The 18,211-nt window shown below is 38.2% G+C and overlaps 1 protein-coding gene across 3 annotated transcripts in view; it reads right to left on the bottom strand.

Moving 5' to 3' along the window:
- The window catches only part of NR3C2 (nuclear receptor subfamily 3 group C member 2), a gene marked incomplete at its 5' end in the record, with an annotated part of 190,866 nt that overhangs the window by 68,222 nt on the left and 104,433 nt on the right, over nt 1-18,211 (bottom strand). For all 3 annotated transcript variants that reach the window (XM_082282331.1, XM_082282332.1, XM_082282330.1), the window contains one exon: nt 11,519-11,658. In XM_082282331.1, the coding sequence (XP_082138457.1) occupies nt 11,519-11,658 (140 nt within the window). The remainder of the gene's footprint in view (nt 1-11,518; nt 11,659-18,211) is intronic.

The following is an 18,211-nucleotide window of genomic DNA, read 5'->3' as shown; positions in this document are numbered from 1 at the left end:
ATGAGCTTGCTATTGAAGGCTTCAAGGACACAAAGAATGGTGACAGTAACGAGGACTTTCTCATGTTCTTTGTGGAATGGTAATAGAAAATACAGCGAGTGTGAGAATGGCAATAGGAAGGGCTGAAATGAATTTCAGAAAGATGATACTGTCCTTCAGTTTTCTATTTTGGGAACATTTTCTAACTCAATGGAAAAAGGGATGCTCAAGTAAGCAAATTCACCCAAATGCTGTTCAAAACCTCTCTGCTGCTCAACCCTCTTTTGTCTCATCACAGAGCTCTTTTAGCATGTACTAATACATATGTTTTGCTTGTGCTTTTATGTCCTTCATTTTTTCATAAACTTTCCACGAAGGATCTTTTATTATTAAACAGTCAATGAAAGATCTCATCCTTGCCATATTTCCTCTTCCTACTTTGAAATGAATAATTAACATGGAATAATTGCTAGGTATTCTTTCTAAACTTCTTACATGGAAGTGGATTCCTTCATGAAATAGAAGGGAAGCAAGAAAAGATGCAGCTCAGTGTAAACCACTGTGTCCAAGTGCTTGCACTATTTTCCAGCACCATAACTTATTTTATAAAGCTGTATGCAATGTTGCTGTATTAAAATATAGTGTACTTGACAGACTGCCTGCTGCCCTACATTCAGCACAGAGTTACCTGCATGATGACAGTGCAGAAGTACAAAATATGAAATACCACTCGTAGTTCTCAGGGCTCTATAAACCACTTGAACATCTAGAATTCCACTGCCTGGCTGCATGCACCTTGCATATGAAGCCATTAACAACACCCTCCCCCCCAACAGAAATGAGTGCACAACCTGATAGTTTCAGGAATATGGTGCTATCACTGTAGGAATATTCTCTTCCTGTTATCACTAAAAAGACTGCAAGTAAATGGCATAATTTTTTAAGTAGGTTAGTGTCTTTTCATTCTTTTTTTAGTTTTATGAATAGTTTAGTATGCCAGTGCACACAACCTAAGAAGTACTTATTATTACTTTTTCCCAATAGTCCATCATTATCATTCTGTTGTATCAGAGAAAATTAGTACCTATCACTTACATAATTTCAAGCAGTATTGTTAAGAGTGGAATTTGCATGCATGATATGGTGTATAGGCTAACACAAGTCCATTTGCTAAGTCCACGTGGTAAAATGGATGAATAAATAATTGAATGCTTAGCTCCAAATATATAATTATTCTTAGAAAAAAAATTAGAGCACGAGTCTGTGAAATACATATAATAATACACATCTACAGCTAAATACCCAAGACAAAAAATGTCCTTTCAGAAATTGAATGATATAGTTAGATTCCTAAAATGCTTATAAGAAACTTGCATAAATGCCCAAGTTTTGAAAGTACAGAACTACTGCACTTCTTCCCCACAGGCATTAGCTTTAAATTAAAAAAGCTGTTCCAGCCTAATCAAGAAGAGGCTTATCAGAGAACTTGTGCAGAGCATGCAAAAGGTTTGTAAACCTCCAAACCGCAGTTTGGATTGCTCCTGTAAGAAAACCTTCCAGCTCGGTTTTCCAGCCCTGCTCCCACACACGGCATTGTTCAGTCTCTCCCTGGGAAAGCAACGTTGCCTTTTTTAATACCTCACCCTGCTCTGGAATCAGCCTGGCTGCTGTGATGGTGTGAGAACTGTTTGTCATGTGTTCCCTTCTGACACACAGGATCACATCAGTCAGTTGCTACCTGAGGGAGCAGGTTTTGCAACAGTGAGTTCCAAACATCAGGTCCAGTCCTTGGTCCTGGAGAGCACCATAAGCTGATTTTCAGAGGAAGTAAAATAAACAGGCAGGGTACAAATGAGGGAAATATGCTCTAGTTCTTCTGCCTGGTAGCCTAAAATGAATGCAAATACACCATGAATGGGAAACGAGTAGGGAAAATGTCACTATTCTGGGTATGGTTTTCTGCAAGAATCAAGAAGAATTAAAGGCAAATGAAACGAGATGTAAAAATCTGATGCGAATGCCTTAATGCTGAAAGTAATGACACCTTTTCTGGAAAAAGGTGTGAAATTTTAAATTACAAGAATAAAAAAATATTCAAAATATTTATCAGAATAGTCAGTAACATGCAAATGGCAATGCCTTTTGTTGGCGCCCTGCAAGAACAGTACCAAAAGTTTCAAAGAAGCTCAATTTTCTTCAAAACCAGCATTACACTCTTTTTCTGTAATACGGACATCACATTGTGTTTTAAAATAATGTATCTGTCTTTCTATTGCAGAAACTATTCCCATTTTGGCATTTTTCTCACCCTGTGACTTGTCAGCCTACGTTCTGAATCTCTAGAATAAATTTCTAAAACATAACCTTTCCACATTTATTTTCTGAGGCATTTATTTAGCCCTTTTGAATTTCTGCAGACATTCTTTTCCAGGTGGGAGGCACTGAGTAGTTTCATTAAACAGAAAAACCTACTGCCTAAAGCAGTAATTCCATTGCAGTTTTTTGCCCTTATTACTGGTCAGCTGGCATTACCATTGAAGAAAATCTGTAGATGGACCTTTTTTAAGTTATGATTTAATAAATCAGAAAAAAAAATCTTTTAGGAAGACTAGAAGGATGCAAGTGTCACTTTGGTCCTTAAGAAGAGCAAGAATACTTTTTTTTTTAATGGAGAGGATGGTCAAACAGGTTGCCCTGAGGGGCTCCCACTAATGGAAGTATCAGCACGTACTAGAAAAGCTGCATTACAGCCTTCCCAAACTCTTTTCAGTCAAATGGTTTAGGCACCTATTGAGCTCCAAGCAGCTTTCCTAGGAAGCACCACCATCATTCCATGTTTCCTGCACATGACCACATCCTAGGAACCTTGCTCTGGCTGCTGAGGCTGAACAGATAAGCAATCTTAGACTTCCCAACACCTCAAAACCTGAATTCTGATCTAACTCTCCATGTCTCTCACTACATCATGTCTTACTTCTACACCCTGGGTCCTGCCTTGCCAGACCTCTAACTTATCTTGGGGACAATGTGGATGCTGATTTAGGATGAATCAGGACCAAAATAAAAAGGACTCTTGTGCTTGGAGTCCACCTTCCCATGCTACTGAGAACAAAGTGCACAAAGGATTACAGAAATTTAAAGAAGAATGAGGAAGGGAGCGAGGAAGGGAGCGAGGAAAGTCAGTGCATGAGATAGGTGCCCTGGAAAACTGGCATCTCCTATGCCATGGACTTACTTTATAATATTAAGCAAGAAAAAACACTAATTATCCTCTCCGTTTCCTGAATATCCAACTTGTGATCCAGCGTCTGATTTGCAGTGGTTTAAGTGACCATAGCTGTAAGTAAAATCAATGGAAACTGCACTTTGGACATACTAAGTGCAATAAGATGCCAAATACTTCTGCCCCTGAGGTCCTAAATATCATAAATCATGAACCCCAAATCAGTGGGTATGTCTGAGCTTAATCCGTGCTTTATCTCCTCAACTGTAAAACAGGGGTAATAACCACTCATCTCATAAATTAAACAATGCTTGTGAAGTACTTAGATATTAGTGAAAGCACCACAAAAAAAGCTTTGTAAGAAATGAGTAATTATGTATTCTGAGCAAGGGATGAATAGTAATCAGCAGTGAAGGCACAGGACCATACATGGAGCAATGAGAAGAATATAAGATATTGAATAGCAGCTCGTTAATTGAACACTATCCAATCTGTTCAATGAACAAGGCAGAGGTGTAATAGAAAAAGCTGTATGGGATTGTGTAATTAAGGCTGAATTAGGAATCATTACATGCAGTGCAGATGAACAAAGATGACACAGGCCACTAACGTTCATTACTTTCATACTTAGTTATGATCTTGGAAACTTGGTATTTTTTTTTTTTATTCATCCCCAACATATTTCAAAAATAGCGAACTTAAAGAAAACCAAGCAGCTCAAGCCTCCTGAAATCCACCATTGCACCTAATGTAAGAAGCCACACAGAGGAGCAGAAAGAGGTGGGAGAGGACACACTAACTCCAAACTGCTTGTTCCTGCTTGCTCTTAGCATGGACGAGGTACATGCAGAAGCCAAATATAAGCCACCCTTGAAAGAGGTGGGAACGGACTGACTAACTCATGTTCCCTTTTTTAGGGCCCTGGATTTGGCAACCCAACAGTGAGAAATGGCACCAAATAATTTTGTAGGTTAAAAATATGTAATACATTTTTATCTAACAGAATTTTCTCTCCTTAAACAATAAGGCTCTGTGGGTTTCAGTGCTGACCATGGGCCATTATTGTTTCTAAAAAACCTGACAAAACTGCCTCTGTCGAAGTCTAGACTTCAAACTTAACAGAGACACTCCCAAACGTCAACAACCTAAAACTGTGTTCCAAAAAAAGGATGAAATTCTGGCTTCATTTAAGGCAATGGGAGATTTGCCATTACCTTTCCCACTCTATTTATATCTGAGATGCTAGCAGATGCCTTGTTCCCTCTGTCTACAACACACTGATCTGTATGCACATTTTCTCTTTTATTCTTTTTTTTTTTTTGTCTGAAGACTGTTTTCCCATCCCCTTATTTAAAATGGGATTAGGAGGTACAAAGAGATGCTTTGTTTCTAGCCTTATATTTTCCAGTTTTATCTGTTAAGAATTTCTTTCAGCCACAACACTGCAAAATTCCTTCTCTCTAACGCTGAGGTGCTGAAGGCACCTTGCAGGATTATCCCCTTTTGGCTCTTAACTACTTATCCTGAGATTTGAAGAGCCTTTTCAGGCTTGAAAAATTTTCAGGAACTTGAGGGTTGTAGAAAGGAAGTGCTATTTGCTCCTAAAAGTGAAAATTATAACACTGCTTCTAGAGGCTGCTGATGTAGGCAGATAACAGCATTTTATAAAGGAATATCTCTTAAGAAGCACTACCGTAGCTGTAAGGAGCTAAAGCATCTGATTAAGAATGTTTTATGATATATGATAAGCTTTATGCTGTTTGATATAGATCTTGTCCATATATTTCTGCCCAACTGCAAATTCCAATTTAAATGTCCGTTCATGCTTTAGTTATCCATTTAGTTGTATCATATCAGGCATTACAAAACAAAACCCCATCAGCAAAGACCTGATGGGGCCTGTGGGGTACCTGCAGAGGCTTAGCTGGATAGGATGGAGGTATTTCCAAAGGACTTCACTCTCCTGAGCTTTTTTCTGAACTCAAAATGAGAAAACTCATTGCAGGAGACAGACATTCATCTGCTAGTACAAATACAAAGCAATTCTGCCTTATGCAAGATCTTAACACTTTACATCAATTTTTAAAAACTGAAGTTCTGTATTCCTGTGAAGATCTAGTCATTCACCATCATTACAAATGGAATATTCTAAAAATGTATTAGCTAGTCCACCCTCTCTATTACTCACACTTCCTCCATTTTCAGAGTCAGTTGAAGTCTCCAGCCTCACCAGGATACAGCATCAACCAAAAGAGACCTCTTTGGCTTACCCTTTACTATCACAGAGAACCAAATTATATTATACGTCAGCTACTTCTCCTATGAGCAATTTCAAAGCAGGCACTTAAATCCTTCTTACTCTTTTCAGGAAAGTGCCCCTATAAAAGTCCCTCTTTTTGGTGGTTTACAGCATTCTCAAAATAGCAAACTAACTAATGGGATTTTTACCCATTTGCTCTTATTTCAGTACAGTTCTTAGTTCAAAATAAATTCTCCTCCCTCTCGGTTGTCTATTCCTCAACTGTGAAATATTTATAGACAGCAATCATATCCCAACTCAGACTCTTTTTGGGCACGCTAAAAAAAGCTAAAAGCATTCAGTCACCTGACATAAGATAAATTTTTATTCCCCAGATCGTTTCAAAAGCTCTCCTCATGTTTACTTGACTCTGAATCAAGCTGTCTTTAACATGCTGGTGACCAGAAGTATACTCAACACCCCACATAAGCATTCCCAGCATCACTTATACCATGACACTGTGAATACTTCCCTGATGGCTTGAAATACTTGGTGCATCTGAATTTTACACATCCATTTTGTGCAACTACACTACACAAGTGGCTCAGCCAACTTGGAACTACTTCCTAGGAGATGAATTTCCCAGGAAGCACCCTGTCTGTCTACCTTTCCTATAGAAAAAGAGATCCATTCCTTTTTAAAGAAAAGGCAGTTGACATATTCAAGAAAACACTAAACTAATGGTTGCAGCATTGGAACATTTGTTAGCCAAATATTTGTGGCTACTTTAAATCAGCATGCACTCACAGGGCCATCCCACCTCTAGGAAGACTCTGATCTGCTGGGATGTTACCCTGTGAGGTGTTAAAAAAGAAAAAAACAACAAATTACTGCAACTGAGTTCCCTGTCACATCATATGAATGCCAAAATTTCCCCTCTCTTAACAGGATGTAGAAGGTAAGCGTGTAAAAGTCTGTATGGTGCTTGAATATGTGGCAACAGAAGGCTTCTGCCCGAGATAAACCAATCTTACCACTGCATCCGTGTTCCATTTACTGGGTATTTGAGCTTGTGCAGGCTGGCTATCACCTACTGAATATATTATTTTATGGATGAAGCAGTCTAGAAATTAATATTCATAAAACAAAGAACAAAAGACAAATGACAGAGTGCAGGAAAAGAATAGTTGCATGCAGCCCTGTGCGCGTGTTTTTCAAGGCTAGACAGCTGCCCATATTTAAATTCTCATCCTCATACTCATCTATCCCTCTACAGCAATACCAGCTCACACAGTTAATAAGTTGCCCTCAAAAAAACCGCATATGTTGGAAGTCTTGGGGGAGGGAAGAAATTATTAATGCTTTTGGAAAGGAATGAATGCAGATTTTCAGCTTCCTTGATATAAAATATTTTTTCATATCTTTTTCACAGCTATTAACCAACTTATGTTCTTTGTGGCACTGCAGCTGCTAAACCCACTCAGTCTGTGCTTGTTTTCAAAGCAAGGCACTCCATCACCTTGGTGGTTCCCAAATCTTCCCCCTCCTATCCAAAATGCTACCGCACTGTGCTTGGTCACCTGGTGTTCTACTTCACATTCACCTGAATGCATCCAGCCTTTCTTATTGAACATTGGGCAGTGTTTTCCATGCAGGCCACGTATTCCAAAGAGCCACAAGGAAAGATTTTACTCGCATTTCACCTCTCCCCAGCTTTAAAATATTCAGTTGCAATGTATCTTCTATCCTTTATTCTTTCCTTTTTTTATCTTATGTCTCCACTCTTGCTGGTTGGTTTTTGGGTTTTTTTCTCCTTTTTGGGGTCCCATTGCAAATTTTTTTAGCACCTTCCTCCTACCAGTCTCCTTAACTCCGAGCCCTTAGTAACTAAAACCAGCCTGGGGAAGGAATGAAGGCTTCATTTCACAGAGCAATACTGCCTGCCAGAGCTAAACCCAGGAAAAGTCCTTTTCATATATCTATGAAAGCATGGAAGGCTGGCAGCAGCTTCAAACCTATAACAATTATTTAGATTTTATTTTACACCTATTAACCATAGCATATCAAGTAAGAGTAGCAGCTGCTACATGAATTTGACCAGCTCACTTGCCCTCAGCAGATCACCCATCTGCTTGCTCTTCACCTAATATTTCTGTTTGATAGGTTGTAAAACAGATTCCTGCAACAGGTCAGGAACAGAGTCAACTTCAAATCCCACATAAAAATTTCTATGAAAACATATGGACATCTATACTGAGTGATGTCAAATTTAGAGAGGCCACGGACCTTACGAAAGTGGATAAAAGGAAAATTGCAGCCTGTTATAGAAAAACACTGACTCCATTACAGTGAATGAACAGAAGAGTGGCGAGTGAAGGACTGTATGTATAATTAATTACAGTAATACAGACCTACAAAATTCATGGGTGCACACACTGCAAAATGGTGTGCAAAACGGCTGTTTTGTATCAATTCCAGTTTCATACATCATAAAAAATATGCTTTTTTAAATGATCAATAAGGTGAACTCCCCTGTTCACAGTAGCATTCTATAAAAAGTTATGCTAATTAAGCAAATTATTCAAGAGTTATGTATGTTATCATTTCTCTTACCTTGATAACTTTTCCACTTCAACTGAAACAAAAAAAAAAAACAAACCCCACAACAAAAAAACAAGGGAGGCACACACAGAGGTTTTAGTTTATCTTCTACCAGGGCTTATAAAGCCTTGGGAAGTTCTTTCACTTACAGTGCATAGAAGAGTACCTGTTTCTGAAAAAACAGGTAGAATTTCTTTGTTCCTATGCTGCTCACTGAGGGGGCACAGCAGGTTTGCTACATCCGGGAAGCATCAGATCAGACTCAAAATTTTCCTTCAGCCAAATTACCCCTCCACTCTAAATTGGCAAAAGTTCAGGTGAGGAAATAAAGCCCTGCAACCCTAGAAACTTCTGTTGTTGTGCCTGTGTTTCTACCTCAGAGGTGAAGAGAAATCTATTTTTTTGACTTAAAATTGAAGAACTAGCTTTAAGGTGAACCTCCTGGAACAGAGATCAACAACATGATGTTAACTGAATTATCCCATCTTTGTATTTTTAAAAAAGAACAAGCTTCCCTATAACTGATACAATATAATTTTTTAATGCTCCCATTTTAAGTAGCCAAAAATCTCCAAGCGAATATCCAAAATAACTGGAAGAAAATGGTCATTTTTGCCATAGTCTTTAGCACCATATGGAGATGAAAAAATGCCTTCCTTTTTCCTTCATTCCAAGCCAAAGGAAGAATAAAAGATTAGCAACTTAAGAAACAATATAAATTTTGATTTAGGAGAGATTACCTCATGCTTGTCTGGAACTTGAACAAATGAAGACTGAAAATGCAAAGCATAGGCAAGAACAGCTGTGATTTCTGACTTCAAGCCTGTTACTCTCCTCAGAGAAAGCTGCTCCAGTGGAAAAAGAGAAGACAAGCCTGGCCAGGTGCTTTAGGTTCCCTCACAGTACAGTGTATTTTCAGCATATGACTCTATTTTGATCATAAATTCAAGTTCAAATGAAACTTTATGATTAGCCATATCTGTAATTGAGGAAAAAACCCATACAATAAAATTAACCTCTGTAAAAATGTATTCTAAATGTATATACCTTAACTTTTGCTGTGATGCCATTAAGCAACACTTTCACAGTCTAAGGAGTTTTAGTGTTTGCAAGGCAGATCAAATTTATGTTAATGACAAAGTCACGTTTCTTCATGCCAGCCTCCTGTTCATCAATTTAGTCAGCAAAACATCCATGCCTACCTGATAATAAAACTAGTACCTGGATAATTTACAGCCTTGGATTTAATGCCATCTGAAATTACTCTTGAAATTTCACCAATAAATCCTTTTTTTTTTGGTCTACAGCTCTCCTTCTCATAAATCCATTAGATATTTCCTGCAAGTTCCAAGACACGATTAACTGGGAATACAATTACCAGATTTATAGTTTGAAATGCAAACTTTACTCTCTTTGTTCTTCTCAGTTTCTTGGTTTTAAGTTCCAATACAGCTGTTATTTTCTGTTATAATCCCTCTGGTTTTGTAGTATTTCAGAGGAGCACAAAGGAATTGGCACTCAAAGGCTGTTCAAGGTGTGCTGACAACGCTAGCAATTCCAGCCAAGACCCAAAGAGCTGGGTGGTGTGCAGAATTCCCTCTCTCCAAATCCCTCTTTTCTCTGTTTCCATGCTTTTTGACCCAATTTGTCTCTCCACTTTATAGACTGATAGAATGGCTGAGTTGGAGTTGACCTTTAAAGGTTCTTGAAAAGAGCAGGGACATCGTCCACTGAGGAATATTTAATGGATCATGACAGAAATGTGTGTGTCCACAAGCCACAAATATTTAATTGTTTCAATTATTTCAAACAGGAAACCTCAGAAGAGGGTGTTTTATTGGTTCATTTTCCCAACTGAAAAATTTATGATGACTACAAGAAACCTCTTATTACAAAACTACCTACACAAACTTATTTATAAGGATAGTGCCAGGATGTTTGAAAGCCAATATGTGTATTAGGTTTTGCTATGTCCTTTTGGGGCTAGTACTCTACCATATATTAAAAAAAGTGCAAGCCAAGACAAAATCTCAGTGTTTGCCTAACAACAATGCTACTGGTAACATCAAGAGCTCAGTCATGCGCATACCAAGAAGTCTAGACAGTGCTCACATACCACTGGTAGGTACATGTATGTTCCTATAATGACTCTCAAAAATGTATTTTAAGCCAATTTAAAACACATCACATTTTTAGGGATGACAGGGCAGCTTTCTCTTTCATTTTTTGCCTTTTTTTTTGCTTAACTTGCAAACTTTCAGTAATTACTGATCAGTTTTAATTACATTTTAAAATGTATTTCTATGCCTGATCAGAGTGTAATCTTTTCCTAATGGCTTCTGAGGCTTGAAAACACAGTCTTGCTACTCTGTTAACTCCTAAAGGGACTCCTTAGTAATTTTTCATAAATTCCTGTACAGCTGGATGGGAACATCCATCCTATTATGTTGCAAAAGAAAGAGACGTAAATGTAGACAAATAGTACCTTGAAATTACAGTGACTCAAGACTGGAGAGGAAGCTTTCCTGGGAGGCAGGAAAGGAGGAAGGAAGACAACAAAAGGTGCTGTCACTTCACACAGTATGTGCAGGTATATGGAAAGCCTCACCACCACCACCACCCAACCAAAAAATATCTCCTCCTGATTCAGGCGGAAGCTCAGATATGGATGTCTGAAGAGCCATCCACGATGTGGTGTGGAAGCACATGGAGGAAATCACTCAGCCAAAAAAAGGAAGGTTTTCCCGTTCACGTGCCACATAAAGCAACTGAATTCTCAAGAAGAAGTTGGGGTATGAGGACATCAAGGCCAGCTACTGCACAACAGTAAGAGAAAATGTTTTCAGCAAGGGGAAACCTTTTCCATGTCCTTATAACTTTGGGAAGTTAATTTCAATTAGATTGACACTTTTGATGATAGATAGATAAATAGATTGATAGATATTACACGAAGTCTTGACTTCAATGACGCACAAGCCCTCCAGGTCTATTTAACAGAGAGCTAAATCCTTATTGCCATCAGAAGTAGATTTAATGATCACAGAAGAAATTAATCACATCTCACAATGCCTCACTCTTGTCAGTGCACAAGCTGAACACCATATTAAGAGCCTATTTTTTTTTTTCCTTCTAGGTTTTTTTCATGAAGATAAATCATTAAGTAGCTATCTCCTACTTCATCTGTGGTTGTATGAACATTTATTCATCAGCAAAGACTTCCAAAAACCTATATGGTATTTATACCCTTTGCATGTCATGAACTCTTATTATCAGATATTAAAAACCTTTTTGCCACTTGAAGTTGCTTACAAAGTCTGTAGGTCACTCAACATCTTTTTTTCATATTAACAACACCAAATTTTACCAACAACCAAAACCACACAGGAAACGTTATATGTGTGTACATATATTTCTTACAAAAACGAAGAATAGATTTTGTCTTTTGTGTCGATATTTTTTGTTTTCTATTCTCTTACCTTCTACTGCTCTCTTGAAGAAAACTTTACAGCTGCCACATGTAACCACCCCATAATGACATCCAGATGCCTCATCTCCACACACCAAACACACTTTGGAAGGCCTTGAAGATCCAGTTGATACACTTCTCAATGAAGAGCTGGAGTGAAAACAATTAAACAAAACAAAACAACTATGAATATTTCAAATCACACCAGCCATAATACAAAGTTCAATTAAGAATTTATAACAGGTATATTGCTCAAGGCACCTAACAATTAGGAAACCACAACTCTTTCTGGCAGTGCCTGGCTGAATACATGAATTGCTTTAATTAGTAAGTGCAATATTTTTATTGTCTGTTTTAAAACACCCATAATATATCAATGTTAATGTGAGAAGTTACCACAAGGGCAGTGGAATTTATCGGTAGCAGATGATTAAAACTGAAAATAAAAAACAAACAAACTAACAAACCACTCTGGCAGCAACCTGGCAGCTATAAATTTTCTTTCTGTTTCTTTATTTGTTTGAAGCCTTCACAGCTAAGGAATACCTGTAAGGAAACCTCTAAGGCCATTTTATGAAGTAATGCAGCAAAATGGTATGTACTCCCATCTGTGCTCCTGTTTACCACTGCAGTAGTCCATGAGCTTATTTCTAATATTCCTGTAATTTAGCAGCTTACTTCTGATGTAGTTTTGAAGCCTATGTACATTCTGCAAGTGCAGAAGATCCTCCCATATGCCTGTAGGTGCCAGAAAAGCAGCACTGGAGGTTCAGACCATCCTGAAGCTTTGCGGACAGATGCACCTGCAAGCCCTGCTTCAATCATCTACCTCTGTCTTAAACTACAGGGCGCCTTTTCCACTGGCAACTCTCAAAGACAGTGCTTTTCAAAAACAAGTCGTATTTCCTGATCCTGTGAGTTTCCTCCCTCCCGTCCTCCCTCAGGAACTGAAAATGCCACCCTAATGTAATGGGCATGCTTGGAGAAACATGCCAGATCCTGGAAGGGTTCCTTCTCCATGAGGGAGATGAAAACTTTGGATCCCTCCCATGTCTCCATGGGGCCGAAGGGAGTCTCTCCTTCCACACAGCCCCTCTTCTCCAGGTAAATGTGAACTCTTGCATTTCTTACATGTTATCTCTGTGAATGCTGCCAAACAACTACAAAAACAACCCTGAAAGACTTCGTACCAGTGGGGAAATGATCAGGTCGTTCAAACTGCAGGTCACAGGCTATTTGTCCATCAGCCACCGGGAAACGAAGTCCACAGGTAGTCTTAATTCAAACATAAGATAATGAGCTTGCTTAAGAAATTCTAAGCATAAACCCTTTGCCTTTTTCCAAATTTCTACCTTCCTCTAAAGAGGTATGCAGAGGCCAAATGATTTATCCAGAGGGCACAGCTCGAATGTCACTCCAAATGAAGGACCGCAGCTCTCCTGGCCTACAGCTTTACTGCAACATCAAATCTAAACACCTGCTTAAATGACAGTGTTCAGATGTTAATCAAAATGTTCCAAATAGTATTCCTGCTCTTGTCTGCTCACTAGTCTGTTAGATTTACTAGTTTTAGTCCTTGTGCTATTTATACTTTCATTACATAACATCACACTACTTGATAATTGCTAGGTGATGGCATTAGCTCATCTGTTAAGAGAGAAAGTCTCACCAAATCTATGTTAAAATAAGTTCTGCATGCTCCAGTCACAGTCATACCTGCACACGCTGCATTAATTTACCCTAAGGAAAAGTAACTTTTCCAGGATTGGCCAAGGCTGTGCTGGTATTGAGCTCTGATGTGTTAAAGCAAAGAACTGGACCTTCTCCCTGTAGCATGTTCCATACGGCATGAAAAAAATTAGGCCTCCCATTAAACAAAATTCTTCGAAAGGTGTCTGCTTTCTAGAGAAAATGTCAATAACCTGGAAAACTAGTCTTGAAAATTTCTTTCTTTCACTGCAAACATCAGTATTTTTCCCTGAGAAGGGAAACTCTTCAATTCTGATGGAAGGCCAAAATGTCTCAGGGGATTTGTAATTTTGATGCTGCTTGCTCCCATTTCTTCATGCGACCGGCAAAAACTTTCCTAGTCTTTCTACCCTGGAAAAGGTCAGTGTACTTTTCTTTTAATATCTAAAAAAGAGGTAATTTCATTAGAGAGCTTTTCTGTAGAGAAATGGAGGTTTCCAGGGTATCACAGCAGTGTGCATGATTTTTATTTTTATATATATACGCATGCACATGCTTCTCTATATATACATACTGCATATATATATATGCAATTATGTATTATTTTTAGTTGAAAATAAATTGTCATGTAGGATTTGCAGAAGGTGGGAGAGCCTTTTTTTAGACACAAGCTACCCTACAAAATTGCACTCACAGAATTATTAGGTAAAAAAAAGCCAGCAAAGACACATTAAGACACCAGTTGATCCACGGCTATTATTAAATGCCTACCTAAGACACAATCTATAGCATATTTTATGCAGGGCTCCTCTCCACTGAAGACTTGAATACAACTGAAAGGTACAGCCTGAATATGAGGTATGTATTCAGCTACTCAGCCACAGCATCACAGGTGGAAGCTTAACATTCTGGAATTAAACTGAATTAACTCCTTTTATCCAGTTTAAAAGTGGAATATGTTAAAACACAAATGAGGCATTTTCATTCTTAATAGAAGTATCAAACATGGAGCTGTTCCCAAATACTTTACTGCAAAAAAACCATTGATATTCACTGTTGGTACTTCAATCTCCTCCAACTCGTGCCAGCTCTGGCTATGATTGTCTTAAATGAACAATGTTTGGCTTGTTTTTAAAATCTCTTATGTTCTCTTTCACCCATGCTATACCAGAGTATTTGCCAATTCAAAATGCTGTCGTAATACTTCACACAAAGGCAAAGTGGTGCAAATAATAAAAGGCTGAGCCCAAAAATATGCTCAGATCACAAGCTAAACCTCAGGATAACTCATTCTCTCCATGGAAGCGTTTCTTTCCCAACAAGGCACACACAGATGGTTACACCTTTTCCTCCTAAATCTCCCTTCTTTCAGCCCTTTCACCCCTTTCTTAGTAACCATAGTGAACAAGATCTGACTGATGAGGAACCTACCCCTTGGCCTTTATTTCAAGGCCAGACATCCAGTGTTGATGACATAGAAAAACACTTCCTTTATTCATCACTTTTATTAAACCAATTCTTTTTATTAATCGTTATAGCTTTTTGTTCTATAATATACACAGGCAGAAAAACTACACTAACCCCCCCCCCACCCCCCCACTGAAAGAGCTTTTCCTGCATGCTCCAAGTTACATATTTCCTTTTGCATTAATTTTCCATAGCAACATGCCATAAATTTTTACCAAGTAATCCTAATGTAAACTAGCACGTGGGAAAAGTTACAGGCAGGTAACACTTAATAAGCAAAATATCAGTGTTCAATTCAGTTATTATAACAGAGGTACCTACATTAATTAAATTTTAGCTCTTTTTTTGGAGCTCAGTTTGATTTTTTGCTCCAGATGAGAAGTTTAGTTACAGCAATCCAAGTTACTTAAGTAACAAGTCATTCTCTCTTTTCGAATATCCAAGAGTTGGTCCATGTAACAATGAGTATCATAAAAAAAGATTAGAAACTTTACAGTTGGCTCCCTGGAGGGTAATTAGCCTAGTGCTAAATATCTATTTGAATGGCATGCTAAATCTAATGGCATATACAGGCCACAGCAGATTTGAGTCTTAAAATTCAGATCAAGTGAAAACACCGAATTTACGCAACACCAAATCAGAGCCTAAAACCTATTGCTCTGATATTTAACAGGGTTTTTAAAAAAACTTTTATACAATGGACTGTTGTTGAGCCAGGACATTCCTTGTGGGTGGCAAGCTAGTCTCAAACTCCTAACTGAAAATACAAGAAATATGAAATAGTGCCATAGAACTGGCTACTCATTCCCATTTTCAGAAGCCAGTGGCTCCCATAGGTTGACTAGGCGTTGTTGCTTTCATGCCTCTCTCATTCTTTCTAATACAAAGACAAGAATAGGCAAACACACACCCCCACATAAAACTCCACAGGATTCAAAGAGAGGAGATCTAACAGAGCATACATATTTTATCACAATGCTGTTACAGCCAAGGGCAGCATGGAGAGTTTAACAATGCCAAATGTTGTAAAACGGTTGCTTCAATGGCTCCAGTAACACTTGTCACATTGTAGGGTATGTGATTAAGAATAAGCCTGATTTATTATCCCTAACAGTGCAAATGCTGGCAGTTAAATGCTGACCTTGACTAGCCATTGCCATCAAGCTCATTTGTGTCTCTCAGAGTTGGCTTTAGTAATAGTTATATGGAGAATTAATTAGAAATAACAGATTTTGTAAGGAAGAGTCAATAAACCCACAGATAATCCAGCATTTAAAAAGCTGATTATATAGGTTATTATGCTTTTCAAACCAGATGTCATACAGGAGCACAGTTTAAACAAACGATGCCTCTCTGATGATAAAATGAAGCACTCTAAAGGAGAATAAGCCACAATATGAATTCCAAAGTCATTTGTTCCAAGTGCTTTTATTATTATGAGATCTAGATGAGTCCTTTTTAATTCCACGTCATTGACTTTTCTTTTTCATACTGAAATTTTCTGGCAGTAAAACAAACAGAAGGAACCTGGGTACGCCTCAATAAATAAAGGTACGGAAAAACAAAGGTAAAAAGAATTTGAGATTATGGAATCATATTTTTTACACAAGAAGAAAAAAAGTAACTGTAAGAGGAAGAATAATCAGGACATTCAAGATGCAAAGGCTGCCAGAAGCTTACTTCTACCCTCTCATCTCATTTCTGAAGGGGCATAACCTCCAGCTAGAGTCATGTTCTACTGGGAACTAGTAGAAGATAGTCAACTTTGCACACAGAAATACTGAAACTAACCTTCCTGTGGCCCAAAACAATAGCTGGGTATTTCAATGGTATTTCACTTAGCAGCTCTCCCAGTACCTTAATTTCTTTAATTCATTGTCCACTCAGCCATCATAGAATACAGCATAACCATCTCATCTTCACATTGCCTCCATTATTTTTATGCATGTTCACATAGTAACAACAATCTCCCTGACCAAGATAACTCTACTACCCCTTTAGAAAGTGTCATACTGGTCAAAAGCTGTCCAGTAGATTATTTGACCGCTCTACAACGAAGGTAGTCATGACCTGCCCCAGCGCCATGTATCATTTCCCAGATTTTACTCCATGCTTCCCATTTTAATTGTCAATACTAAAGTTTGACCAGCGTCAGTTTCTGCTTGTAGAACCCAAATTTTTAAAAAAGCTTCACTGTGGGAAGGAACCCTGGCTCTCTCCTATAACTACTTGAATAAAGCAGATTAGCAGACTGGAAAATGGTATTTCTTAAATGTCAGAGTATATAAACCAATCTTCTTGTCAGCAGACCAAGAAAGCAGAGAGAAGTGAAAAGGTGCAGAGATGAAACGATCAGAATTTTGGAGGGAAGGCAGTCACGTGAGACCTTGGGATGGTTGAGCTAAGAACTGCTGGAACCCAACCACCCCTGAGCCTCAGCAGCGACACTCCCAGAGCAGGCAGAGCAACATTTACCCTTCTTTGAGGGTACATCCTAAAGAAATTTTAAAAACCAAAACAACCAAACAACAAGCCCCAACAAAGAGAATTCAGCAGTTGTCACATTACATTTAAATTAGTGGTCAGTCTCTATTTTTTTTTTTTTTTTTTTAAGCACAGAGCTTTTGTATTCCAAGACAGAAACCCTTCAATTGTTCGAACTTCACCTCTTTTAATCTTAATAAATACTTAGTGTGATGGAACATGTAGGAATCGGAAGGAAAGTGCATTTAGTTAAGAAAAAACAAACTGAGAACTTGGATGGTGTTTTACCTCAGCAACTTCAGCTTTCACTTTAAGTTACTTTATTTAGCAATGCCTAAGGGTCACACATCGCACTTTCATACCAGGATCTTAATTATGATAACAAGCAAACTCTGACATGCACTAATAGAAAAGGCTCCAACCTTTTTTCTAAGCCCCACCAAATCAAAAAAGATGCATTTAGGATTTTAAAAAAGCATTTAAGTCCCAATGTTTATTCGGCAAATAGAATCTGATGCGTTCTGTGCCGCAGTCAAAGTGAACAGGTTCCTGTATTCAGCTTAACCTTAAGGCATATGTTGATTTTACAAAATGAAGCAAGTATGCTATGCTCCTTCAGTTCCCATTTCCCTTAGTGGATGCTGACAGGATTCAGCATTTTCCTCCATCCAGCTGTAAACCTTGACTTTTCCTTGACCTTCTCTATTGAAATATTTTGGTAGCAACTATAGCCAGCAAGCCAAATTTTACCCCCACATAATCGGTTGACTACAGAAAAATACAAACTTAAGCATCAATGAAAGTGTGTTCTGATGGACTGAAACTGAGAAACACTTATTTCCTAGGGAAATAAATGTAATTTTTACCCAGTGATTTAGTGATCAGAGAAGTATAACATCCTCCTACTTCTCTTCTGCAATGCACTTTTCTCCTCTAACTACTGTCACAACCTACCAAGACACAACTGCCCCAGGGAAATAAAATTTCCTTGCTCTGCAGGTTTTTTAGTACATAGATATAGTTATCTATTGAAATGGAATGGTTAACTTAGATGGGGAATTTC

Source organism: Coloeus monedula, assembly GCF_965178545.1.
Source record: "Coloeus monedula genome assembly, chromosome: 5".
Lineage (NCBI taxonomy): Eukaryota > Metazoa > Chordata > Aves > Passeriformes > Corvidae > Coloeus > Coloeus monedula.
Note: the sequence above shows the minus strand (reverse complement) of the source record. Positions and strands in the feature narration are given on the sequence as shown.